The sequence below is a fragment of the Miscanthus floridulus genome, chromosome 12, assembly GCF_019320115.1.
Source record: "Miscanthus floridulus cultivar M001 chromosome 12, ASM1932011v1, whole genome shotgun sequence".
NCBI classification, from domain to species: Eukaryota; Viridiplantae; Streptophyta; class Magnoliopsida; order Poales; family Poaceae; genus Miscanthus; species Miscanthus floridulus.
This window is the reverse complement of record NC_089591.1, coordinates 70,626,227-70,652,797: the sequence shown is the minus strand read 5'-3', so window position 1 is coordinate 70,652,797 and position 26,571 is coordinate 70,626,227. Positions and strand designations below refer to the sequence as shown.

Below are 26,571 nucleotides of genomic sequence, written 5' to 3'. Positions count from 1 at the left end.
GGTTCTGTGTTGACACCGAGTTTCTCGTCAACATCGTGGATGGCTATGTCAGGCATGTCCACATCATCATCGTTTTCTTGCGGAACATTCACACCAACCTCGACATGCATAGTCCATATCGTATAGTTTGACATGAACCCCCCGGTAATCAAGTACGATCGTATAGACTCAATTTGATGAAAGTTTCGTTGAGTCTTGCAATCTTTGCATAGGACAGAAGATAGGGTTCCCATTCTCAGCATAGGCTTTGGCATCGGTGATAAACTGGCTGATGCCATGTATGTATCGCTTGTCCATTCAGGACAAGTGCATCCACTCTCGATCTATCTCTGCACAAAAAATATTGAGACGGTAATTACAAAGAATTAATAAGAAATCGAGCTTCATGAACAACAATTGTAGCTCCAAAGTACCATTTTTGGAAAACATTATTATACACTAATTATTGGAAAATTGAAATTGGTAGCCCTGGTCCTGTATATTGAAAATTATAGTAAAAAAACAATTATTGCACAATAATGAAGAACAACTATTCTATTCTACTTCTAGGAACTAATTATAGCATCACATACTAACAATGATGATCTTGACCACCATGGAATAATTAGCTAAGAATTTAAATATGTTCATAGACACCAACCTTTTGGATGATGGATTCACCATAATTTGAGCCTTGCACAAATATCCAATTGAAAAAGTGCTCTCTAAAATGGAGAAATAATTAGAATAAGAATCAGGCAATGTAGCCATCAAAACAAAGCTAATTAAGCAACAAAATCAAAGGAGTGGATGTTTATTACTAACCTTAAAGCAAAAACATCAAGCCATTCTTCAAAATCCAAGTGCTAGCTTCATGATGAAGAGCAGCCGCAACAATGGAGGGAAGGGCCCAAACGCGCGTCTCTGTTCTCGGGATGGAAGAGATGAGGAAGGAGAGGACGGCTGCAATATTTTTGTGATGTAGGCCTATCACCGTCGGTTCTTGCTAGAACCGATAATGATAGAGTCCAATCACTGTCGGCTCTTGGCTTGAACTGGTGGTGATAAGTGGCCACCAAAACACTATCGGTGCAAGCCACAAACCGGCAAGTGATGTGGTCCTTCACTGTCGGTTTTTGCCCAGCTCCAATTATTTTCTTATTTTCAAGCTCAAAACCGACAGTGAAGGTACATCACTGCCGGTTCTCATAAAACTGACAGTGATATCCAAATCTTACAGTAATGATCTAAGAGGTTGGGATCGACAAAGTCACCATAAACAGTCGAGGACCCATTGTTTATATATACACTAAAAAAAATAACACTATTAAATCCTAAAACAAACCTAAAAATTCGAGCATTCGAATCAAAGCATGCCCATCGCCAATAGAATAGCATCACTGAATTCTTGAATGAATCTAGTAAAATACGAGCATCTTCATCAAGTCAAGAATTAGGGTGAGCAAGCTTCCACCACAAATAATCTAACCAACTAAGCTACACTCGGTTCGCATATTGATTTTTATTTATTTATTCATATATATCCCGCACAACAAGTTTAGATTTCTCGTCGTTGATCAACTCGTAGATATAAATTGAAGGATGTACGCCGTTGCTAGTTGTACTCTGAATCGGAATAAATATTATACTCGTACGTTTCTTTTGGCGGAGAAGATACAATGTTCACATCGTCCAATCACATACTAATGCCGCGGAGTTGATCATATTAGCCGGTCCACTAATAGTTATAGTTGCATACTTTCTTTTCTAGAAAAGAAAAAGGTCACCAGCTCTCGACAAAAAACTCAAAGCAACATTCTCATATGCCTAATTGTAACGCAGACGTACACTTTTGTGTATTGATCAATCAACATGAATCCACGGCACCAGGTCCTCATGTCACCTGTTTATAGTACAAAGCACCCTCTTTCCTAGCTAGTTTTTTTGTTGCCTTAATAAGAAACTTGCTTCCTTTTTTTGCGAAAATAAGTAGCTTTCCTTTGAGTTGGAACTAGTGACCTAACCCTCTCTCAATTTTCTAGCTAGTTTATATGTATGTGTTTAGCTCAATCAAACCAGATGTAATATATTTTATTTTGCTTTATTAATTGACCACTCCTACAATGGATGGAGCTAGCCTCGGATTCAGCCTAATTAACCGGCCGGCTGCCGGCCGGTGCGTGTTCAGTACCACCCTACTAGGACAGGACGACGTACACGGTACAACGGGTTGGGCAGGCAGGCGTGCGTGCGTGCTACAGCGCAAGTACACTATTGGGTGTACAAAAAGTACTCGGCCACGATACAACGGCCCATCCATCCATCTCCACGAACCGTGGTGCGTGGCACAGTATACGTGCTGTACTGACCTGCATGTGCCATGTCGTCGACCAACCGCGACGCACTACCCAGGACAATACTGCCGGTTTAAAACACCACGTCACTATCAAATTTTAAACCGGCACAACCATACTAATAATGATGAGGAATAGCTATTACTTTCAGTTCCTATAAACCGGTAGTATTCTTTAACTTTACTATCGGTCATTTACACAACCCTACAGAGTTCAGTTCCATCAACACTGTCGGTTCATAAGACCACCCAACAGTGTAACCTTGAACATCAATGTCGATTTGTGTTTTAACTGGCCATATTGTCGTAACTAGCACTGTCGATTTGTGACAAGACTCGACAGTAATAGCTAAGCCAACACTGCCAGTTTGTGGCTTAAGCCGGTAGTGCCATCATGGTCATCACTGTCTGTTTGTTGATAACCGACAGTGATGGTTACGACAATAGTGCCTGTTTGTACAAGACCCGATAGTGATGGCTAAGACAACGCTGTCAGTTTGTGGCTCAAGCCGGTACTGCCATCTTGACCATCACTGATGGTTTGACTCGTTCACATTTTATTATTTTATAATTTATTTTAATTTATATTTTTTCGTAGAATCGGGTTTCGCTTTATATACGCTATGTAGACGATAGGTCCATCAATATTAAACATTACAAATGTTACGGTTACAGTTCAAATTTCTTATCAAGATCTCGATCCCTCAAAATAAAAAAAAATTATTCGATAAGATGAAGCACGTTTTTTGGACTTCTTACAATAATCTAGCGAGTCGCTTTGGACCATACTGGTCCTTAAACTTCACGAATTTTGCAATAAAAAATACTTCATCTTTTTTCAATACCTCGGCTAAGATGAATTTTGTCGACTCCGATTGAGTGCGACGATTTCTATGTCTAACAGTCTTTCGTGGTTATATTTCTTACGTCATCATTCAAAAAAGATGATATCTAAAGAGGAATCAGTAAATCATTTTATTGAATTATTAACAGACAAATGAAATGGAGATTATACACACCAACTTATCTACTTCTTCTGATTTTCCGCCGATGTAGCGAAGCATTGCCCACATTACATAAAACCCGCATTCATTGTTTCCCGCCAGCTGTTTTAGGTACTTTCTCTCCATTTCGACAACTTTAAATGGGACCTGCGTCCCACCGATATGTCTTCTTCGGACACTGTGCAATATTAAAAGGAGAAATATTAGAAAGCGATATATATGATTAGAAAATAATATATTATTAGGAATCGCTTTGTAATTCTGCACTACCAACAGTGCATCCAGATGATAAAATTGTTTTTTCTTCGAGTCCCACACCTCGATCAGATTTATAGCAAGATTGACACAAATAAAGACAAAATGGTTGCTGCAATCACAAAATCCTAATTATCGAATAATCTTAACGAAAAAAGAAACATAAAATTAAAAGTCGAGAACACATACTCGTAATTGTAGGCTAGAAATATATGGGTTTTGTTCTTCATCTTGAATTCATCGAAAACAGCAATCAATCTCTCGTTTAGGTCTTCCATGTCATATCCATGGAGGCCTAAACATGTCTTCTTATTGACTCGCAAGGGGTCCAAGAAGCCTATGTTATCCCATTTACTCTTTAGTATGCAAAATTTTGCTATACACCTACATAAAATCATGGAAAGTGCTCAAAAGTTAATAATTTGTGTCTCAAGAGAGTAGTTAATTGTAATATCATGTGTGTAGGGTACTTATATAGTTCACAATGTCAACATTTGTGAATTGAGAGAGCATTTCTAGTATAGCTGGAACAAGCACTCCCTACTCGATATCAGACTTCTCTTCTTTAGGATAATGAAAAATATGTGGCGAATAGGATAATAACCTCAAAACCAAAGTCCTACATCTCTGTTGCTTGAGCCATGTGACATTCATGCAACTGACACATATATGTTGTGAAATTTTTATACCCGTCATCTAGAACCAAAAGATTGCACCTTTCATACTTTATTGCTGGTGTTCCCGTCCCTTGTACATCATAATAGATGTTCGTGGCCTCTTCCATGGTTAATTCGGGGTTGTCTTCGACGTACTTCTGTATCTTCCTTAAATCTGCATTGTGTATGTCTTCGGCTCTTATTGTAGCATACTGATTCTGTGTTTGCCTTTCAAATTCAGACTTCAACAAACACGGAGGCAGTGAGGCACAGAGATTGAAGAAACTAACACAATCTTCCTTCGAGATGTGTGCTGTAATTTTTTCTTTCATCAAGTTTGTAAAGCTGCCACTGAACGACCTTTTTCTTTTTTGTTGGTCCACTTTGGGAGCATTAGCGACCGAATTTAAGGATATTTTCTGTGACTGCAAGGATGCATTTGATCTTGTTTCGGGCTGAGGTGGAGGAGGAGGAGGATGACGACGAGAATTCTTTTTTCTCAGGGCTGATGAAGATGGAGGAGGAGGAGGAGGAGTCTTCTCTTTTCTCAGGTCTGATAAAGATGGAGTCATACGAGAAGGAATAGAAGAAGACCTCTATCTTCTCGAGGTGATGGCAAGGGATGAGGAGGAGAGTGATCTCTATTAGGAGATGGTGAGTGATCATCGTGGATGGGCGAGGACTCATAGTCATCCTCATCATCAAAGGACAATTGGTGGTCAAGCTTAATGAAGCGCTTGTGCCAGGCCACTTGAGAGCCCTTGTTATGACCAAGTTTCAACCTGTCTTCCGCTACGGGGTACTCAATGTATATCTTGTTATACTTCTTATCAAGTATTCTATCAATAGTGACACGAGCGTACCCCTATGGAATTGGGCGGTCATTAATGGACCCATCTCCTACAGGCCAGCCCTGGCCGAGCACCACAGTGTGCTTTGTTCATTCCTGACGGATATACAACTTGACATTGACGGGGTCAGTGATGCCGTCCACCGGATGAGGCACATTCACATCTTCTTCATCGAACAGGGGTCAATCTACAGCTGCTGCGACCCCTCAATTATGGGCAAAAGGCAGTAGGAGTAGGGTTTGTGGTACTCCTGACCCCTTGGACAATAAAATTTGTTGGACTCGTGCTTCAACAGTTGTCTCAATCCGTGCATCCATTCTGTCTTCCATCTCTTTTAGTTGCCTCAAATGATATGCCTCCTATTCCGCTCTACCCCTCGAGTAGCTCGAGTAAGTGTGAGATTCTTTGGGGAATGCTAGTGTCTAAGGAACAACACAGGTTCCTCTAGTGCGACTAAGGGTGCTCCTTGGTTCTAAGTGCTTGGGTGATCACATCTTTCTCCTTATTAGAAGTGCGAGTCCCTTGCGTCACCTCCTTAGTTACCTAGGAGATCCTCTGGATGAGTTTGATCATGGGTGGATTTGTGGAGCTAAAGCTCCCATTCTCAGCGTGGCATACATTCCTTCCTATATAGTATATTACTGGTCTTGGCTCCCAATGGATGGTCTCAACCTAAACACCTTTCTTAGCAAGGTGATCCATCTTTTCAAGTTCTGCTTCAAATTCTGGCATCTTTTTGATGTAGCCACAAGAGCCGAGATGAGGATTCATCGCTTTTTGTGGATTCTCCTTATTCTTCCTCCTTAGTTCTAATTACTCCTTGGATAACCTGTATTCTTTGAAATCCTGTCAGAAGTCCTTCTGCTTGCTAAACTATCCACCATTGAAATATGACTCTTTATTTTGGAGGACAAAATGCTTGTACAATGTCCCATTGAAATTCTTGAAGCATGTCCCTATGATTTTTTTGCTTTTTTCTTGACTACCTCCTTGTCATACTCCATTGTGAAAGTAAAATACTCTAGGATCTTGATATCCCATATGTAATCCTTCTCACTTTAGGGAACCCTCCATGGGTCATTTTCTTTCCCAATTCACTTCCTGTACCTAATCAGGATGAAGTCCCTTACAAGTATCCTGAGGATAGTCTTGTATTTGGTCAAAGCTATAGGCGATGAGAGTGGATCCCTAAATTCATCGAACTCAGTGATGTGCCAGTGTGCATTCCTACCAACAGGAATCTTTGACATGCCTTGCTTGGATCTTGCCTTTCTACTACCCGAACCCTCTGGCTCCTCGGTTGGCGAATGCTCCTGCCGGAGACACCAAGTAAGTTATGACCCTCTCAATTGATTAGCGTGTGTGGCTATATAGTCACATGATACTAAAGTTACCTAGACATCTTAGTCATTTTGACCCAGCTCGAGCAGGCTGGACGGGGTCCATGGCTGCTCGTTCTCACCATCCTGATTGACACCATCACCGTTTGTCAGATCATGCGGCTCTCCCGTCACAGCAATATCAGCCGCTTCTTGTTGTCGATTTGTTCTTTGGTGATGGGGTAACAGGCGATGACGAGTCATGACTATGACACGATCATGGTTAGTTTTGGCTACGGACAACTACTAATAGCATATGTTCATAATATATATATAATATGTTTAATGCAAAGTCTAATAATAAGTCCACATACAACAAACTCTAATAATAGCATATGTTCACCTAGAACAAATTCATTGTTTGATTGACCACATACAATAAAGTCCACCAACTGTTCTACAAAACTAAGCCTACATCAACATCAAAATAAAAAAGTAATGACCATAGCCATAAATAAAAGTATGGCATCTTTCAAAGACCAAGGAGCAATTCTCCTAATCTTCACATCTCCGGTGGGTGGCTTCTCTTCAATCTCCAGTGCTGGCGGATAGCCATGGTTTGCATTCATTGGACCATAGTAGGCCGGTTACCCATGGTTTGCAAGGTAGGCTAGATGACTATAGTAGGCCCTCAAAGCTTCAGCTTCTATGTTGTATTTTTGTGCAAATTACCAGAATAGCGATTGACTTAAGCATAGCAATCTTCCTAGGTTCGATAAATCCCAGGCACGTGACCAACATGCACTACATACCATGCCATGGTTGCCTATACATTTAAGTAAATTAGGTTGTCATTCAAATATGATGTATCAGAATATTAAGTTCACATATAGCTAATGAACAAATATTATCTAGATAAAGAGGCATGGAGCAAGCTACATTGTGAGAGGAGGTACTTGTAGCATCTAACAAATTAAATTGTTCTTCATGATTTTAGCATGAAAAAGCTTGTCCAACACCGGTTGAGATGGTTTGGACATGTCCAACAAAGACCTCTAGAGGCATCGGTGCATAGTAGAATCCAAAGCCAGGATAGTAATATGAGGAGAGGCAGAGGAAGACCGAAATTGACTTGGGTAGAGGCAATAAAAGGAGACTTGAAAGGATAGAATACACCCAAAGACTTAGCCTTAGATAGGAGTGCTTGGAAAATAGCTAGTCACATGCCTGAACCTTGATTGCTTCTACTGGGTTTCAACTCTAGCCTACCCCAACTTGTTTGGGACTTAAATGCTTTGTTGTTGTTGTTGTAACAAAGACTTTCTCGTCTAAAAAGTTAAAACAGTTGTTTAAAATGCCAACATTCAACACAGAACATGATTCATGAACATAAGAGTCCACTGTTGTAGCAAGTTAGCAACCACTGAAAAAATTAGAGATCATATATGACCAATAATGATTCACCCACCAATATAATTAAGTATGATTTCTAACAATGGAATCATGGTAGGCTACTAAATGCAAGCATAAATGCAGATACCAACATCTGGTTAAGCTCATTCTAATTGTAAGCCTTTATAGGTTGTATACTGATGCACAATACCAAAATTATATAGGAACCATGGAGTGGACCATGCTACCATAGTTCCAGTAAATATCACACTAAAAGTGGAGTTACCAAATACCAAACACATACCACTCAACATGGCCAATTTAAATAGTTGCTTCCTAAAGGCTAGATCACACCATCAAGTTATGTTGCCAAGCAAAAACTAGCACTCTTAAACATTGCAATACCACAATAAGAACGATGTTTATGTGCATAGTAATTATGCCATCTTATTGAACCCTCATATCTGAATGATAAATTATACAACATGATTATAAGTATATGACAGTGGATGTACAGAGTTTAACCACATTGGGTACTTTTGTTAGTACTCCTGCATTGGATTGGCCTAACATTTTTCCCCGCTAAATAACTGCAGTTCTTCTCATAAGTTGGCTCTCAAAAAAATTTAATACTAGCAAAGCAGGCTTAAAGGTATTGATCAAGCTTCCAGATAATTTTATACAAGATTGACATTTCCATACTTTGTAGGACTTTCTAAGCATTTTTTGGCCCCTGCCGTTCTAAACTCAAACTTTTCTAATGCATCCAAATTTACTTCAACTACAAACAGGTTACAGTCGCTACACCACTAGCTATAGCTATAGTGCTCGTTCAGTAGCTCATTACTAACAAACTAAACAGAGCTAACAAAAAATAGCAATGAGAGTGACATTGCCAAAATTATAACGATGTATACTGAGGTCAGTAGTACAGATAAATAGATCACACCGGCATGCTCAATTCCACACTAGTAAACCATGATACTATCATTTTGCCTTAAAAACCTCCCAATGCCCACCCCTAAAGTCCCATTGGCCCCAACACGCCAAATGCCACATGGATCACAAGTCAATGTAGGAGAGGACCTACCAAACCTGGCCGCCGCCACCACACACTCACCATGGGGCATTTCATCGAACACATAGCGGGCAGTAAGCCACGCACTCACCATGGGGGGTGGGGAAGCAGCTGTCCATGCGCTCTTGAAGGCCTCGGCGGTGGGAGTGTAGGTGTGGAGGAGGAGGGGCATGATCGGTGTCGTGGACGAGGAATGAGGGCACGGACAGCACGGTGCTCCGACATGGGACGATGGACAGCGTTGTGGGCGCTGGCGCATGTAACACCCCTAGTGTTACGAGCTTGTTTAGCACCGCAATTTAGGCCTAAGAAAAAAATTCTAAAATGATTTTTCTCGGATTTTAAAATTTGACTTATGTGGGTCTGATAGCAAATAAAGGGTGAATGGCTTGTTTATTTGATTAAGCGTGAAAAACAATTTTTATAAACAAATCGTTGTTCAAATCCGCGTCGCTAGATATCGCCGACGGAGCCATACCGTAGTCTGCCTCCGTTGTCTCGTCGCGTTATTGTCTTTGTCGCCATGCCGTGGTCTGCCTTCGCGTCCTGCCAGGTTGAGTCTTCTTGGTCTGCGCTGTGTTCTAGCTATCCCTCCCTCATGCTGCTTCCCATGCCTTCTTTTCTACCGCCATGTAGGAGGCGTCTCAACTCCGGTCTATCCATTCGGCCATGTCTTGCCGTGTCATCCCGTCCTGCTCCCCTCGTCGTGTTTGAAATGTTTAGCATCCTACGTGTCTCCTTGTTTTTCCTATGGCCTCTGTATGCCTCTGCCCTACTTATTTTTGTGGGCCGAGTCATGTCATGCCTAACCTATCTCTGATTGCCTGCCTCGGCTTGTCACTGCGCTGCCCTACTGCGTCTCATCTAGTCACATTGTTTTTCCCCTCCTTTTTCTACTGCTGTGGGAAGAAGCGCCCCTGCTCCTATGTTTTCCTCCCCGCCCGATGCTAGCCATTCCCCCACACGTGCCCCTCGGTCCGCTACTATCGCGCCCCGGGTGCCATAGCACCAGCTAGGGCCGTGTCATCGTTCTCCTCCCTCTTCCGAACCCTCGCGTGGCTCTGCACCACCTCACCTCACACACGGTAGGACGCAACCCGCTCGTTGCCCTGCAGCAACCGCCTAGGGCCATACCCATCGTGGAGTCGCACTACAGCATCACCCTCCTCTTCCTTCCCGTGTGGACCCATAGCTCCTCCACGCACCGAGCCATAGCGTGGCTCTTCGCTCCCTCTCCCGCATGGGTGCTGTAGCCCGCAGCGCTAGGCCATGGTGCCGGGCCTGCTCGGTGCCGAAGGTGGGTCCTACCTGTTGCCAGCCATCGCGCGCAGGTGTGCCCGGTGCTCGCGCCATGTCTCGTCGTGGTCACGCCCGCAGTTGCAGCGTCTCGCACCTGCTGTCGCTGCATCTCCACTGGCCACCGCCGATGTCATAGCCCGGCATGCCCACAGCCACCCAGAGGCGCTCGGGGTCACGCCATGTGCCGTACGCCCTCCTTCCTAGGTACCCGTAGCACCTTGCCACCCGCCTGGTTGGCACCGCCACAGCTGGTGTGCCCACCTCCTTGGTTTGTGCGGGCTAGCTTCCGGGGGCCAGCTCAGCTCTTGCCGCGGCCAACCCGGGGACGAGCGGGTCCTCATGCGGCTCACCGGCGGGTGGTCCACCGCCGTCGTGCCTTCTCCGGCCCCATCATGCCGCTCCCATCGTCGATCGGTGCTTGCTCTGGTTTGGAGGATGAAGACAAGCGTATGAGTCCAAGAAGATGTTTTATACAGGGTCTTTACTGCGAAATACGTGTCTCATTTAAATAGTGCCTGTCGATCTTGAGTGGAATAGAGGTAAACGTAGGGATGTTTTTGCATAATCGCTGGCTGGTTTGGGCAGGCAACGCGCTGGGCTGGCCTGTTGCTAGCTACCATGCCTTGCTGGGCTGCCCGTGCTATTGTCGAGATTTGATGGGCCGTCGTCTGCTCCGCTGGCCGTTCGCCACCGCTTGGGCCGGCCTGGTGCCACCCATGTCTGGGCTATTCGTGCCACGGTGGGCCATGTCCATTACTACATCACGTTTGGGCCACAGCGTGTGCACTGGTAGGCCGCCGGCCTGGATACCTGTGCCGCGCGTGCCTGGGCCTTTTGGCTGCCCACGTGGGCTGCGCTGCCCGAAGTCGGCCCAAGTGCCTCTTTTCTTTTTCTAGTTTTGTTTAAAATGGCTGCAACTTGTGAAAGCAATATAAATATGAGTAGTTGTCCAAAAACTATGTAACTAGTTTTGTTGAGTCTTTAAAATCATGATCTACCTGTTAGTATATTTTGTTCACATAGTTTGATAATATTCTTGAAAGCTATATAATTAATTTAGGGTACTTAATATTGTAAAAAGATAACTTATGGGAATTGTTATGGTAAATTGGTAATAGTGTTGGATCTGAAATTTATACATTACGCTCCTAGCAATATTAGGTCCTCACTGTAATTTTTGTAGCTCTAGAATAATTAGTTTGCTAAATAGATAATGATGTCCTATTGCGAATAAAGATTAAATTGATAGAATAAAATAAAGAAATAACCTTGGTTTATACAACTAAAATAATTATTGGGAAATAACGCCTTATCCGATAATGTGTATATGTAGCCTAAGTATGGACATCGTTAGAACTAGCTCGTTAGCTTAGTGCGGCATGATCGGGTTTCTAAGTATTCGGCTATCGTTGATTATTTATATCTATGCATTTGCGTCAATGCATATCATATAGGTACGATGATGGATCAATGGATCAATTGAAGGATGATCGGGAATCTGCAGATGGTATTCTATCCAGGATATGATGCAATGGGCTTTCTATTCAATTGATGGTGGATGATCTGACGATGCAGATATTAACTTTTTAATATATATCTTACCTAGGAAAGCCCCGGTACATAACCCCTACTTTTCTGCAGTTCAAATTATATTTGTGCATTAAGTTTTAAGGACTTGAATGAAACCCACTTGCATATATATATATCTTTATCCTATGAGTCTTACTAGTATGACAGGATCGTGTAGATTGCTATGCTACAGGACTCCAGTAGAAGTCGAGTGATTGCCTGTCACTCGTGAGAGATAGAAAATATATTATTGTGTTATTATCACTTGGAAAATATAAATGGTGGGAAGGAAAAATAGTGATCGAGCAGGGATATGGTTTAGGTATTGGTGGGTGTAAGAGGTTATGTCACTGTGGACACAGGGCATGGCTTGGTTATATTGTTTTCCCTATCTGTGTTGGTTAAGGACCGGTCGTTGCATAAGCCATCGAGGCAAGTCATATACTTATTATCCCAAGCACATACTTGGGTATGGGCGCTTAGAAGACTTGTTGCTCTCTTGTCGTAGATCTGGCTCTTTCTGGACTGACTATCATGGTTTTATTTTGGTGGAGGAGGTCCTTGCACCGCCCTGAGTCCGGGACTCAAGGGCGGGAGCTTGAAGTCCCAATTTGGAAGGGACCTAGACACCCAGGATAGGAGAGTGATGGGTTGGTCCTGCTTGTGCCTTGGGTACAAGCAGGGCGTGTGTTTTTGGGGTACCTAGCTAAGGGCATTGATTTGCAAATCGTCGGGCAATCCGGTACGTCTTGTCTTATGTCTAGCACCATAGTAAGAACTGAAAGATGAAAGATGGAAAAAGGACGTCTTATTGCTTACCACCTGCTTGAAAGTAGCACAGGTGCTTACATAGAATGGTTAGTTAATGAACCAATGCAGCTATTAATAAAAATTGAATATAAGGACGCACGCTTAGTAATGCTTCCTGCAAATGCAATAAACGCACAAGCCAGATAGCCTTGCATATCATTAGAGTCTTTTCTTTCCTCCTATCAGGTAAGTCTTGCTGAGTACAATTTAGTACTCAGGGTTTTATTCCCCCTATTGTAGATGACAGGTGGATGCTAGAGCTGACCCTTGTGTGTGGATACCTCCTAGAGGGCTCAGCAAGGATTTCTTTACGCTGCGATCATAGTTGTTATTTATAACTCTCACCAAATACTTTTATAAATAAAAGTTTCATAATCTGTTGCCATAGGTTATATATCAATATTTCATCATGTCATGATTAGATATTCATTTCTGCTGTAATTCTGATCACATGTTTATATTCCACTGTTCAATTAAATTATTCATAACTCTAATAATATGATTTTATTCTGCTGTTATAGTAATAAATAGTATACTCGGATGTTGTATTAAAAGTGATGTAAGAAATGGTTAAGAATGATGTAAGCTTTATTCTCTCATTTGTGATCCTGATGACAAAAATGTGGATTTTCATGTTCTCCCCTAGGGTGTGCCCGACGGAACTGAGTAATTTAGTGTTCTTCTTTGGGTGCTTAGCGTCTAATGGAAGACAAGCACTCCTGGAAGGTATTAGATTAGGTGGTTCTGCCATAGCGCGGGACTAATGGTGTCAGATACCGTGAGAAGGGGTACCCTAAGCAAGATCCAAAAAACGACTGCTTAGACTTCATAAAGATCGAAACCAGCTAAACGCTGCTGGCCTCGGCCAATTGTCCGACTCGCCCGAGGCCCCATCGCCGCGAGCCTCGGTCGACCCTCCGCTTCGCCCGAGGCCCCTCACCACGGGCCTCGGCCGATTCCCCGTCAAAGGCCTCGGCCGGGCCACCGACCCTCTGTCTCGCGCAAGGCGGACTCGGCAGCACTCCGCCACCTCTTCCTTCTCCCGTCCCTCTGGCAAAACGTCGTGTCACGACAACTCAGCCAACTGCTGCCCCTGACAATAGCCGCACGCCCGGCACAGTACAGCAGAATGGCCAATGGGACAGGAGGCAGGACTGGGCAGGGGTTACCCGCCACTATACTAACCACCGAGACGCCCATGCCTCACTATGCTGCCAACTCCTGCACCGAGGACAATGCAGCGTGGGGAGCCACATCTGGGCTACTGTAGCCTCGGAATCAGTACCCAAGGCCAATAACTCCCCCCAAGGACCTCGACAGTTTGCTTCACGGGCTCGGCAGCCTGAGGGTCCACGACCACCGAGCCCCTCGCGATGGCTCGGCCTCGGTATAGCCGCCGCCCCCTACGACGTCATTACACGGCAACCCGCACGTCGCCCGCCATGTCCTGCATCAAGCCGTACTGGAGCCCCACAACGCACAAGACCGAGTACGACCAGCATGTCACTGACCAGACGTCCGTCACGTCAGCACCCTGCCATCCACGACGGGACTGTGCAAAGGTTACCGGCTACTGTGCTGCCTAAACTCCTGCACCAAGGACGGACACGACGTGGGGAGTCAGAACCGGGTTCCTGTGACCTCGGGGCCAGCGAACCGACCGCTCCGCCCCGCTCGAGACCCCCGATGAGCCTCGGATTCCGCCTCGCCCGAGACTCCCGGTAGGGCCTCGGGCGAACTGGCCATGCTCCGCCTCGCCCGAGGCTGGGCTCGTCCCGCAATCTCGTCACCTCCACCTCAAAAGTCACTCTGGCAGGCTATCGCATCCAATTAATGCACCCAGCTGCCCTCACTACGAAAGCCACGATCGGCAGTATGCCGCGACAGGACAACGGTCAGATCGCCTTTTTACCATCCCTTACTGACGATACAGGGCACCGTATCCTGTAGACGCATGTTCGGCACTGTTCCGCCCAAATCAACTATCGACGATGGCCGCCCAGACCTCACATTGCCACCCGCTAAAGGCCTCGGCACAGCAGGCCTCAGCACAGTGGGTCTCGGCCTCAGCGCGATAGGTCTCGACACAGCCTACTACAGCAGCCACCAGGCCTCGGCATTTCACCAAGTCAACAAAAGTACAAGAGCGCAGCATGTCGTCAGCCTTGAAGACCATACCGACTAGACATCGACTGGAACTCCCACGACGCCATACTGCTTCAGGGAGCGGAATACGTCAGCAAATAGTAGCCTTCTCATGTACCTCTCGCTTCCTCCTTGTAACTATAAAAGGAGGTAGCCAGGGCCATTTCTGGGGGGGGCAAGGAAAAACACACCGATAGAATCACGCACTTCCACGCTGCTTGGGAGCAACGTCCCAAGCAGTTTGCACCACCCTCGCCGAGACCTGGGGCTAGCTCCCTCTCTCACTCAGCTTGTAACCCCCTACCACGAGCACTCCGGTGCAAGGAATACAAGATCAATCTCCCAGACTGGACATAGGGCCTCGACTGCCCGAACCAGTATAAACCTTGTGTCTCTTTGCATCACCACCCGGGATTAGGGACACGCAGTACAAATTCACTCGTTGGTTGAGGGACCCCCGGTTCCAAAACACCGACAGTTGGCACGCCAGGTAGGGGCCTCTACGTGTCAGCTTCGTCATCCTAGCAAGTTCCGGATGGCAGACCACATACGACCATTGCGCCTCGGCACCATAGTTTGGTTCGGGAGCCTAGAGTTCATGTCTCTAGGGCATGAGTACGACATGGTGCTCCTCGCTCCTCGAACCCCACCGTCCGACGACGAAGTCACGCCCCAGCAGCCCAGGCGTAGGCGGCGTCCGGGCGGCCGCTCTCGCCACGCTCGCCGGGCACGGCGTGAGCAAGGCCACCCCGACGCTACGCGAGCCCGGGGCAGCACGACACTCCCCGCCGATATCCTGCGACCAGCTGTTGGTACGGGGTCCCTGACTGGGGACCTGTCTGACCTGAGCCTGGACAAAGGAAAATCGCCGGGGGCTTACGACGATGCCCAGTCATCTAACCCCGCTCCGCCACTCCCTGAAGAACCGACCCCGGCGGGGCAGAATCTAGAGACGGCCCCGTTCCCATACCCCTTTGGGTTGAGAAATGCCGCCACCTCCTACGCCTACGCTTACGCTGCCGCTCACGAGCACCCCTCGGAACGCCGCCAGCGCTTCGCTCTCGACCTGAGCACCCACTCCGACCCCCCGGACGAGGACGAGGCGTGGCCCGGGGTGGATTTCTCCGAACTCCACAACCCTGGGGCTTTACGCCAATTCTTGGCCGCAAGCGACTACTGCCTCGGCTATTCTGACTCCGACGACGAAGGGACTTACGATCCATCCCGTGAGTGCTTCCACGTCGGGCTCGGGATGCCAACGGTGGGCGAAGAGGAAGAAGGGACAGGCACTCGTTCACCGCCCCGGGCGGGGACGGGTGGTGCCACGCCTCCGCGTCTCGCAGCCCCGGCAGCACGGAACGAGAATCTCGTCCACGGGGGGCATCGTCGCCCAGACCTGGAGCAGCTCCGCGAGCTTCAGGCCAAGGTCGAACAGGACCGACTCCTTCTGCAACAGCTCCGGGACACTCTCGAGCAGGAGCAGCGAGGGCGCGGTGAGGGCGGAGGAGCCTGAGGGCGGGCCCGCGACGTTCATCACCGCATCAACGACAACGAGGGCGGAGAGCCACCCCCAATCTTTAACCGCGCTAGCCAGAATGTCGCAGCTGCTGCGATGCTGATCCGAGCGATGCCCGAGCCCTCCACCACTGAAGGGCGACGGGTCCGCGGAGAGCTCCGCGACCTCCTCGAGACCGCAGCAGTGCAGCAGGCCGAAAGTTCCACCTCACGCCGGCGCGGAGGCACTTCGGAGCAACCCACGGCACGACCTCGCCAAGGCCAGGATGCCTCGATCCGTCCCGAGCCCGCTCGCGCGCCGACGGTCAACAGGGCCCCCTCGGTGCGCGACCGACCTGGACACCAACGCGAGGTACAAGGCGACCACGAGGTAGTTGGCAGGCGACAGCGCCACGACGACGGAGCCGCCCAAGGCTACCACCCGCACCGAGGCGGTCGCTACGACAGTGGTGAGGACCGCAGCCCCTCCCCTGAGCCGCCAGGACCTCGGGTCTTCAGCAGGGCCATCCGCGTTGCTCCTTTCCCCGCCCGGTTCCGACAGCCGGCCAACCTCACCAAGTATAGTGGCGAGACGAACCCTGAGCTATGGCTAGCCGATTATCGCCTGGCTTGTCAGCTGGGTGGCGCGGACGATGATCTGCTCATCATCCGCAATCTCCCTTTACTCTTGACGGACTCGGCGCGAGCCTGGCTTGAGCATCTCCCCCCCTCGCAAATCCACGACTGGCGCGACTTGGTTAGGATCTTCGTCGGGAACTTCCAGGGCACTTACGTGCGCCCTGGGAATTCCTGGGATCTCAAGAACTGCCGCCAGAAGCCGGACGAGTCTCTCCGAGACTTCATCCGGCGCTTCTCCAAACAGTGCACCGAGCTACCCAGCGTCGGTGACTCGGAGATCGTCCAGGCTTTCCTCTCCGGCACCACTTGTCGGGACTTGGTCCGAGAGTTAGGGCGCAACGTCCCGCGCTCTGCCGCCGCGCTCCTCGACATCGCCACCAACTTCGCCTCGGGCGAAGAGGCGGTGGGGGCCATCTTCCCCAACAACGACGCCAGGGGGAAGCAGAAGGACGAGGCCCCCGAGGCCTCGCCCACCCGCGTCCCTAAGAGAAAGAAGAAGGGCCGCCCGGGGAAGCAGGAGGTCCTCGAGGCCGTTCACGTCGCCACAACAGATCGCAGGAATCCCCGAGGCCCCCGCGGCCCCGGGCTATTTGACGACATGCTAAAGAAGCCCTGTCCTTACCATCAAGGCCCGGTGAAGCATGCCCTCGAGGAATGCACCATGCTCCGGCGTTACTACGCCAGGCTCGGGCTCCCCGACGACGATGAGGCCAGGAAAAGGGGCGCCGGCGAAAGGGACGGTGATAAAGATGATGGGTTTCCTGAGGTACGCAACGCTTTCATGATCTTTGGCGGACCCTCGGCATGCCTCACGGCGCGCCAGCGAAAGAGGGAACGCCGGGAGGTCTTCTCGGTCAGGGTAGCCACCCCCCGGTACCTCGATTGGTCTCGGGAAGCAATCACCTTTGACCGGGATGACCACCCTGATTACGTTCCAAACCCTGGGCAGTACCCGCTGGTCGTCGACCCGATCATCGGCAACACCCGGCTCACCAAAGTACTCATGGACGGAGGCAGCGGCCTCAACATCCTCTACGCCAACACTCTGGAGCTCCTGGAGCTCGACCAATCACGGCTTCGGGGTGGTTCCGCGCCCTTCCACGGCGTCGTGCCAGGGAAGCGCACACGACCCCTCGGACGCATCGACTTACCCGTCTGCTTTGGCACCCCATCGAACTACCGTAAGGAAGCCCTCACCTTCGAGGTAGTTGAATTCAAGGGGGCTTACCACGCCATCCTAGGGCGCCCGTGCTACGCCAAGTTCATGGCGATCCCCAACTACACCTACCTCAAGCTCAAGATGCCAGGCCCCAACGGCATCATCACCATCGAGTCCACATACGAGCACGCATACGACTGCGACGTCGAGTGCATCGAGTACGCCGAGGCCATCGTGGAGGCTGAGACCCTCATCGCCGATCTCGTCCAGCTTGGTGGCGAGGTTCCCGACGCCAAGCGGCGCGCCGGGGCCTTCGAGCCCGCGGAGGCTGTCAAGCTCGTCCCCGTCGACCCCGCCGTCCCTGACGGCCGAGGACTGAAGATCAGCGCCACCCTCGACAGCAAATAGGAGGCCATGCTCGTCGACTTTCTCCGTGCGAACGTCGATATGTTCGCATGGAGTCCCTCGGACATGCCAGGCATACCAAGGGAGGTCGCCGAGCACGCCTTAGATATCCGGCCAGGCTCCAGGCCGGCAAAGCAGCGCCTGCGCCGGTTTGACGAGGAGAAGCGCAGGGCCATCGGCGAAGAAGTACAGAAGCTCGTGGCAGCCGGGTTCATCAAGGAAGTATCCCATCCAGAGTGGTTGGCTAACCCTGTACTAGTCAGGAAGAAAAGTGGCAAGTGGAGGATGTGCGTGGACTACACTGGTCTAAATAAAGCATGCCCGAAAGTCCCATTCCCACTACCACGAATTGACCAAATCATCGACTCCACTGCAGGATGCGAAACCCTCTCCTTCCTTGATGCGTATTCCGGTTACCACCAAATCAAGATGAAAGAGTCCGACCAGCTCGCGACTTCTTTCATCACTCCATTCGGCATGTACTGCTACGTAACCATGCCGTTTGGCCTCAGGAACATAGGGGCCACTTACCAACGGTGCATGATCCAAGTCTTTGGCGAACATATCGGACGAACCGTTGAGGCCTATGTGGATGACATCGTAGTCAAGTCCAGGAAGGCCGGCGATCTCGTCGGCGACCTGGAGGTTGCCTTCACATGTCTCAGAAAGAAGGACATCAAGCTCAACCCCGAGAAGTGTGTCTTCGGGGTCCCCCGAGGCATGCTCTTAGGATTCATAGTCTCGGAACGTGGGATCGAGGCCAACCCGGAGAAGGTCTCGGCCGTGACCAACATGGGCCCGATCCGAGACCTCAAAGGCGTGCAGAGGGTCATGGGATGCCTTGCGGCCCTGAGCCGCTTCATCTCCCGCCTCGGCGAAAAAGGCCTGCCCCTGTACCGCCTTTTGAGAAAGGCCGAGCGCTTTTCTTGGACCGCCGAGGCCGAGGAAGCCCTCGCCAGGCTCAAAGCACTGCTCACCAACCCCCCCGTCCTGGTTCCGCCCACCGAGGGCGAACACCTCTTACTCTACGTCGCCGCGACGACCCAAGTGGTCAGCGCGGCCGTAGTCGTCGAGAGGCAGGAGAAGGGACACGCTCTGCCCATCCAGCGACCTGTCTACTTCATCAGCGAAGTGCTCTCCGAGACTAAGACACGTTACCCGCACATCCAGAAGTTAGTTTACGCCATAGTCTTGGCTCGACGCAAGCTGCGTCACTACTTCGAGTCCCACCCGGTGGCTGTGGTGTCGTCTTTTCCTCTGGGAGAGATAATCCAAAACCGGGAGGCCTCGGGTAGAATAGCCAAATGGGCTGTCGAACTCATGGGGGAGACCTTGTCTTTCGCGCCTCGGAAAGCGATCAAATCATAGGTCCTGGCCGACTTTGTAGCCGAGTGGACCGACACACAGCTGCCACCCGTTCAAATCCAATCAGAATGCTGGACCATGTACTTCGACGGGTCTCTGATGAAGACTAGGGCCGGCGCGGGCCTGCTCCTGGTCTCGCCCCTCGGAATACACATGCGCTACATGATCCGGCTTCACTTCGCCGCCTCCAACAATGTCGCCGAATACGAGGCCCTCGTCAACGGCCTGCAAATCGCCATTGAACTTGGAGTACGACGTCTCGACGTACGGGGTGATTCGCAGCTCGTCGTCGATCAGGTGATGAAAGAGTCAAGCTGCCACGACCCCAAAATGAAGGCGTACTGCGCGATGGTACGTCGTCTGGAGAACAAGTTCGACGGTCTCGAACTCAACCACGTTGCACGAAAGTTCAACGAGGCCGTGGACGAACTGGCAAAGATGGCGTCGGCACGGACCCCGGCCCCTCCGAACGTCTTCGCCAGAGACCTCCACAAGCCGTCCGTCGACTACGCCTCGGCGACGGAAGAGGACCCATCGGCCGAGCCCACCGCAGGGCTCGAGGCCCCCTCTGCTGCCGAGACCCCGCCAGCCGAGCCCGAGGCGATGGCGATTAACGAAGAGCCTCCCAAGATCGACCAAGGAACGGACTGGCGAGTCCCTCTCCTTGATCGCCTCGTCCGAGGAGAGCTTCCTGCTGACAGAACCGAAGCCCGACGGCTTGCGCGACGCGCCAAGACTTACGTCCTCTGCAACGGCGAGTCATATAGGCGCAGCCCATCTGGTATTCTCCAACGATGCATCACCACCGAGGCTGGCCAATCCTTACTTCAGGACTTACACGCGGGAGTCTGCGGGCACCACGCGGCGCCTCGGACGCTCGTAGGTAACGCCTTCCGCCAAGGTTTCTATTGGCCAACAGCGGTGGCCGACGCCACAAAGCTAGTACGCACCTGCGAGGGATGCCAGTACTATGCTCGACAGACGCACCTCCCGGCCCAAGCCCTCCAAACCATCCCCATCACATGGCCATTCGCTGTGTGGGGACTGGACCTGGTTGGGCCTCTGCAGAAGGCACCCGGGGGCTATACCCATCTGCTGGTAGCTATCGACAAATTCTCTAAATGGATCAAGGCTCGTCCGATCGCTCAGATCAAATCCGAGCAAGCGGTGCTGTTCTTTACGGATATCATCCACAGGTTCGGGGTTCCTAACACCATCATCACTGACAATGGGACACAATTCACCGGGCGCAAGTTCCTAACGTTTTGCGACGACCACCACATCCGGGTGGCCTGGGCGGCCGTAGGGCACCCAAGGACGAATGGCCAAGTAGAGCGTGCCAACGGCATGATCCTACAAGGCCTTAAGCCAAGAATATTCAACCAGTTGAAGAAGTTTGGCAAGAAATGGCTTGCCGAACTCCCGTCAGTCATCTGGAGCCTAAGAAATACCCCGAGCCGAGCCACGGGATTCACACCGTTCTTCCTGGTCTATGGAGCCGAGGCCATCCTCCCCACTGACTTAGAATACGGCTCCCCGAGGCTACAGGCGTACAACGAGCAAAGCAACCGCACTGCCCGCGAAGACGCCCTCGACCAACTGGAGGAAGCCCGCGACGTCGCGCTACTACACTCAGCCAGGTATCAGCAAGCCCTACGACGCTACCAAGCCCGGCGCGTCCCAAGCCGGGACCTGAAGGTGGGCGACCTAGTGCTGAGACTGAGGCAGAGCAACAAGGGCCGCCACAAGCTGACCCCACCCTGGGAGGGGCCGTATATCGTCGCTCAAGTGCTGAAGCCCGGGACCTACAAGTTAGCCAACGAGAAGGGCGAAATCTTCACCAACGCTTGGAACATAGAACAGCTACGTCGTTTCTTCCCTTAAATTTCCAAACGTTGTTTACATTGTTCCTCGAAATAAATAAAGAAGCGTTCTTTAATTGTTATAATCTTTCGAGGAACCCCCTTATAGACAAATCGGCTGTATAGAACCCAAGGACCGAAAGATCGTCTCAAGGGCGAAAAGGCCGGCCGAGTCGTGAGAACGGCCTATGCCTCTGGGCTACGGCAGCTCCCTCACCACCGTTTCGCCCAAAGGACAGCTTAGGTTCCGAGGAAGTTCTTTGCAGAGAGGTTGTCTATCGATAGGGGCTCGACGTCACTATAACGCAATAAGGGAGACTCGGCTCTGCCTCTGCAAAGTCGAGCCTCCCTCGGGGGCTAAAAAGGGGGAACCCCCCTAAGTCCCGGACACCATTTCTCAACCGTTTTTCCGAAAATTTCCACGCCAAACTCTCTCGCGCTCCGACGGGACCTTCGCAAGAAACCCAAAGACCGAAAGCCTGTCTGGAGGCCAAAGGGCCGGCCGGGTCGTGAGAACGGCCTACGCCTCTGGGCTACGGCAGCTCCCTCACCACCCTTCGCCGAAGGACGGCTTAGGTTCCGAGGGATTTCTTCGCGATCGAGACAGAGGGCACGAACTTAGAAATAGAATGGAAAACGGTTAAGAAGCACACATACGCAAATACTTTAAGGGCCTCGACGGCCACAAAAAACGTCACGATTCGGCAACTAACTCGATCCGGTTACATGGCCCCTTTTGGCCCAGGTCAAAGCTCAAGGATCGGCGGCTGGCGCGGGAGGGACCACCTCTTCTTCGAACAGCTTGGCCAACGCGGTGCCAGGTGCCTCGGCCGCCTCCAACAGCCTCACGACCTCTGCATCAGCCTCCTCGTCATCTTCTGGCAACACGTAGCCGTCGCTGACAGCCTCGAGGTTGATGGCGTAGTGCGAGGAGACGACGGCCAGGGCGCGCTTGACACCCGTGTGCAACGCCCCTCGGAGTCTCTCGCGGACGTGGCCGCTCAACGCGATGAGGCGGCTCCCAAGGGAGCTAGCTGATTGGACCTCCTCGACGTCCAGAGCCTCGCAGGCAGACCGGACAGCGCTGCGCAGCGCCTCGTGCTCCCGGACCTCGACATCCAGCGCTGCTTGCGCCGCGACGGAGGCCTCAGCCGCCTAGGAGGCCTCTTTCTCCAGATCTACGTCGCAACAAGGGGTCAGGAGTCAAGCGCGAACCAGGACAAAAAGAGCAAATGGAACGAGGAACATGGTTCAGCGGAACTTACCCTCGGCCTTGCCCTTCCAGGCTGAGACCTCGACCCGAGAGGCCTCGACCGCCTTGGTAGCCTCTGCCAGGGCGACTTTTGTCGCCTGATGCTCGCTCTGCTCCACACCCAGCTGCCCGGCTGTAGCCTTCGCAGAGGCCGTCGCTTCTTGGGCCCGAAGCCTGAAGGAGTCTCGCTCCTCCTCCAGTTCCTTGATCTTGGCCACCAGAGGGGCGGACTGCTCCTTAGCCATGGCCAACTCCGCCTGAATGTCAGCACAACGAAGGCGGAGGTCCTCCACTTCCGCACTCCGCGCCGACAATAGTCCCTGGGCATCGGCAAGCCAGCCCTTCTGGCGCCGGAGCTAGTCCCAGATATCCCTCTCATTTCACAGGAACACCGATTTCCCAAGGGATCGGGTCTCGAGCTCCTAAGGAGGCAAAACAAAAAACACACGTCAAAACACTGCGAGCGGGCTCGGAGAGAAAACAACGCGGCACGAGAGGGGAAAGTACTTACCCGCGTGACACCGGGCAAGTCCTGACCCATAATGGTCATCGCTGTCTGCAGCGACCGCACTGCCAATTGGCGATACTCCTCGAGGGTATCCCAACGCCCCCCCTCGGCGACGTCCTCAAGGGCGAACACAGGCTCCCCCTCGGGATCAGCCTGGTCCCGCCAGAAAACACGCGGGAAGTTCCACCCGCGAGGCTCGGGCCGTAGCCGGACAAGAGCCGAACTCCCCTCGGCGGGATCTGGGACTGGTTGCTCCGCGGTACTGGCCGCCTCGACGTCCGCCGCCTCCTTCCCTCGGGAGGAATCATCAGACGAGATTGTCTGAACCAGGGGCGGCGCCAAAATTTGCCCCGTCTCCACCTCCATCACCTCGGTCTCGACGGACCCGAGGGCTCTGGCCTCCGCCATCTCTACCTTGATGGCCTCGGCGTCCACCGCCCTGACGTCGGAGGTCTTGGGGGCTCCGGCCTCGCCCTCAGTGGCCTCGGCAATGGCAGACGCCCCAGCCTCCTTCGCGGCCGCCTCGGCCCCCTGTTCCTGGGCAGCCTCCTCCTCCACTCGCTCCGCGGCCGCCTCGGCCCCCTGTTCCTGGGTAGCCTCCTCCTCCACTCGCTCCGCGGCCGCCTCGGCCCCCTGTTCCTGGGCAGCCGCCTCCTCCGAAACGGCCTCACCCGACGCCGCACCGCGTCGCACGCCTGCCTGCGCCTCCGCTGCCTGATGGGCGGAAGAGCTAACGTTCACCTTGAGCGCCTTACGGGGCGCCAAGGGAGGGTCTCCCACCAGAAGCGTCTGGCTGCAAGAAAAGACACTCCCAAGGTCAGCATGCAACCAAGGGGCAAACAAGAAGCGGACTCCGCCAGGAAAGACGCTTACCGCGAACGGGGATGCAACCGCTTCGACACCGTCCGCCTCCTCTGCAACGGCGGCGGTGGTGGCAGCAGCGCGGCCTCGGTGTCCACCAGCGCCAGCTGGTCCCCGTCGGACCCCGGCACCTCCTCGACCCTTCGCGGAGATAATGGGGTCGCCCCCACCGTCACCCGCTCAACCTCCACCGTCGAACCCATCGGGCCGACGGCACGCTCCTCCGACACCCGCGCCTCGGGTGTGCCGGCCTCGGTGCCGGGACGGGCCACCACTGGCCCCAGGACACCTCCTCCTCCTCCTAGGGGCGTCAGGCTCCTTGCCGGCGCCCCGGGAACCATCTCCCTGATGTCGGGGAGGTGTTCCAGGCAGGCCGTCCCCACCTCGCGCCCACCGCCGTCGCTCGAAGAATCTGACACCGACGACGAGGGAGACGGCTCCAAAGGGAGACCGTCGAGCCTCTGGCGCCGGCGACGGGCGTCCAGCTTTTCACGCGCGAGGATCTTCTTCGTGCGCTTCGCCTCCTGGGCATCTTTCTTCTTCTCCTCCTCCTCGGCACGCGCCCTGTTCACGGATCGCCGCCGGGCGTCCTCAGGAACGGGCGGCGGGGAGCCTCGCACGTCTCTTATCCCCTGTGAGAACGACGAAGTAAGACAACAGACCAAAAAGGCGAAAAACAAGAAGGACGCGAAAGCCTCGACAACATCCAACTTACCAGCGAGACATACCCCCGCGACGGGCGCATCGGGAACGGCATCAAGTCATCGAGCCTCGGCTTCCCGTCTACCGCCTCCCTCACCCGACGCAGGGTCTCGTCATCGGTAAGGGCGAAGGCGGACATCTTGATACCGGCAACCGGGTCGCTCGGCGTCATCTCGAACAGCCGCCGCCGCCGGGCCGTTAGCGGCAACACCCTCCGGCGGTGAAAGGCCGCCACGACCACGGCCGCCGAAAGGCCGCAGTCACGCAGCTTCCCCAAGGCCCTCAAGAGCGGTTCCAGCCTAGGCTGGTCGACCTTGATGACGCCGTACCCCCATTTCTCCGGTTGACTCTCTACAACCCGCCCGGTATAAGGGGGAAGTCCTCCGCCGTCGTTGCGGAGGTAGAACCAGCCGTCATACCAACGACGGTTGGACGTTGACAGCTGGGCCGGGATGTAGAGGGACTGCCGGTCTTGGCGCACGTGGAGGGTGCAGCCGCCGGCCCTCTGCGCCTTCCGAGCCCCCCTCGTTCCCCCCGGCTTGGAGGTGAACGTCGCTCGGAACAAATGGAGCCACAACTCCCAGTGGGGAGCGATCCCCAGATACCCCTCGCAGACGGCGACGAAGATGGCCGCCTGCGCGATGGAGTTGGGGCTGAAATTGTGCAGCTCCACGCCATAGTAGTGCGGGAGTGCCCGCATGAAGCTATCCGCCGGCGACCCGAAGCCTCGCTCGTGGAAGACGACGAAGCTCACCACGTAACCGTCGCGCGGCCTCGGCTCCGACTCGTCCCCCGGAGCAATCCACTCCGGCTCGTCGGGGTCGGTGATCGGGCGAAGAAGACCGGCCTCCACGAGCGACTGCAGCTTCTCCTCGGTGACGTCGGACCGCTCCCAGGGATCCGCCGGGAGGATGACGGGACCACCAGCCATTGCGCGGCGGAGGACGCTGCTACGGCGGTAATCTCTCTCCCTCTCTCTTTCGATCTCTCGCCCTCGCACTTCTCTTCCCCGGTGCTCTATGCTCTCAGCGACGGCACGGAGGCAGCAAAAGCGAACGCGGAAAAGGTAAGGAGGGAGAGGGCGAGGCTGTTTGCGTATTTATGCAGGGACGAATCGAAACCACCGGGCGACGAAATCGGGGAAGTTTCCCCCAGGAAATCCGGCGCGGTTATCTAGATCCGGTCTTACCGCCCACTCCCTCCTCATTAATTGCACGTGCAGTTACGTCCCGTCGACTGACGCCACGTCACGCCCAACCGCAGCAGCAGCAGGCGCCGTTCCACCTCCCCGAAAAAGCTGCCTCAAAAGGCGCGCCTGCCGTTGCTAACCGCAGGGAGAGAGGTAACCCCCACCCGATTCCTTTCAGGCAAAGGAACCAGGCACCGAGCCCGTTACGGTCCAGGGGTTCGAAGGCTGGGCCCTCAGGGGTTTCGACAGCCGCCCCAGGACAACAGAGTCAGGGGCGACTACGGGCGAGCCTATGCGAGGCCGAGGCCCAAGCAAGCGAGACACTTGGGATGCCCTGTGTCGTGTCCGAGACCGGCAGGGAAGTCTCCGAATGGGATCCCACCGTAGGGAGGCACCGAGCCACCGAGGCCCAGCGAACGGCCTCG

At 52.3% G+C, this 26,571-nt stretch overlaps 1 protein-coding gene across 1 annotated transcript; it reads left to right on the top strand.

Moving 5' to 3' along the window:
* The first annotated feature begins 17,846 nt into the window (after positions 1-17,846).
* LOC136496089 (uncharacterized) lies at positions 17,847-18,410 on the top strand. The gene is made up of 2 exons (XM_066491807.1): positions 17,847-18,047; positions 18,285-18,410. Exons 1-2 carry the CDS (start codon positions 17,847-17,849, stop codon positions 18,408-18,410), a joined length of 327 nt encoding a protein of 108 aa, XP_066347904.1.
* The last annotated feature ends 8,161 nt before the right edge of the window (positions 18,411-26,571 follow it).

Bases quoted from the DNA above. Each gene is read 5' to 3' on its own strand.
- LOC136496089 (XM_066491807.1), top strand. From the start codon at position 17,847: ATGGACGGAGGCAGCGGCCTCAACATCCTCTACGCCAACACTCTGGAG. The intron at 18,048-18,284 runs GTAGTTGAATTC...CTTGGTGGCGAG, and splicing joins AGGAAGCCCTCACCTTCGAG to GTTCCCGACGCCAAGCGGCG.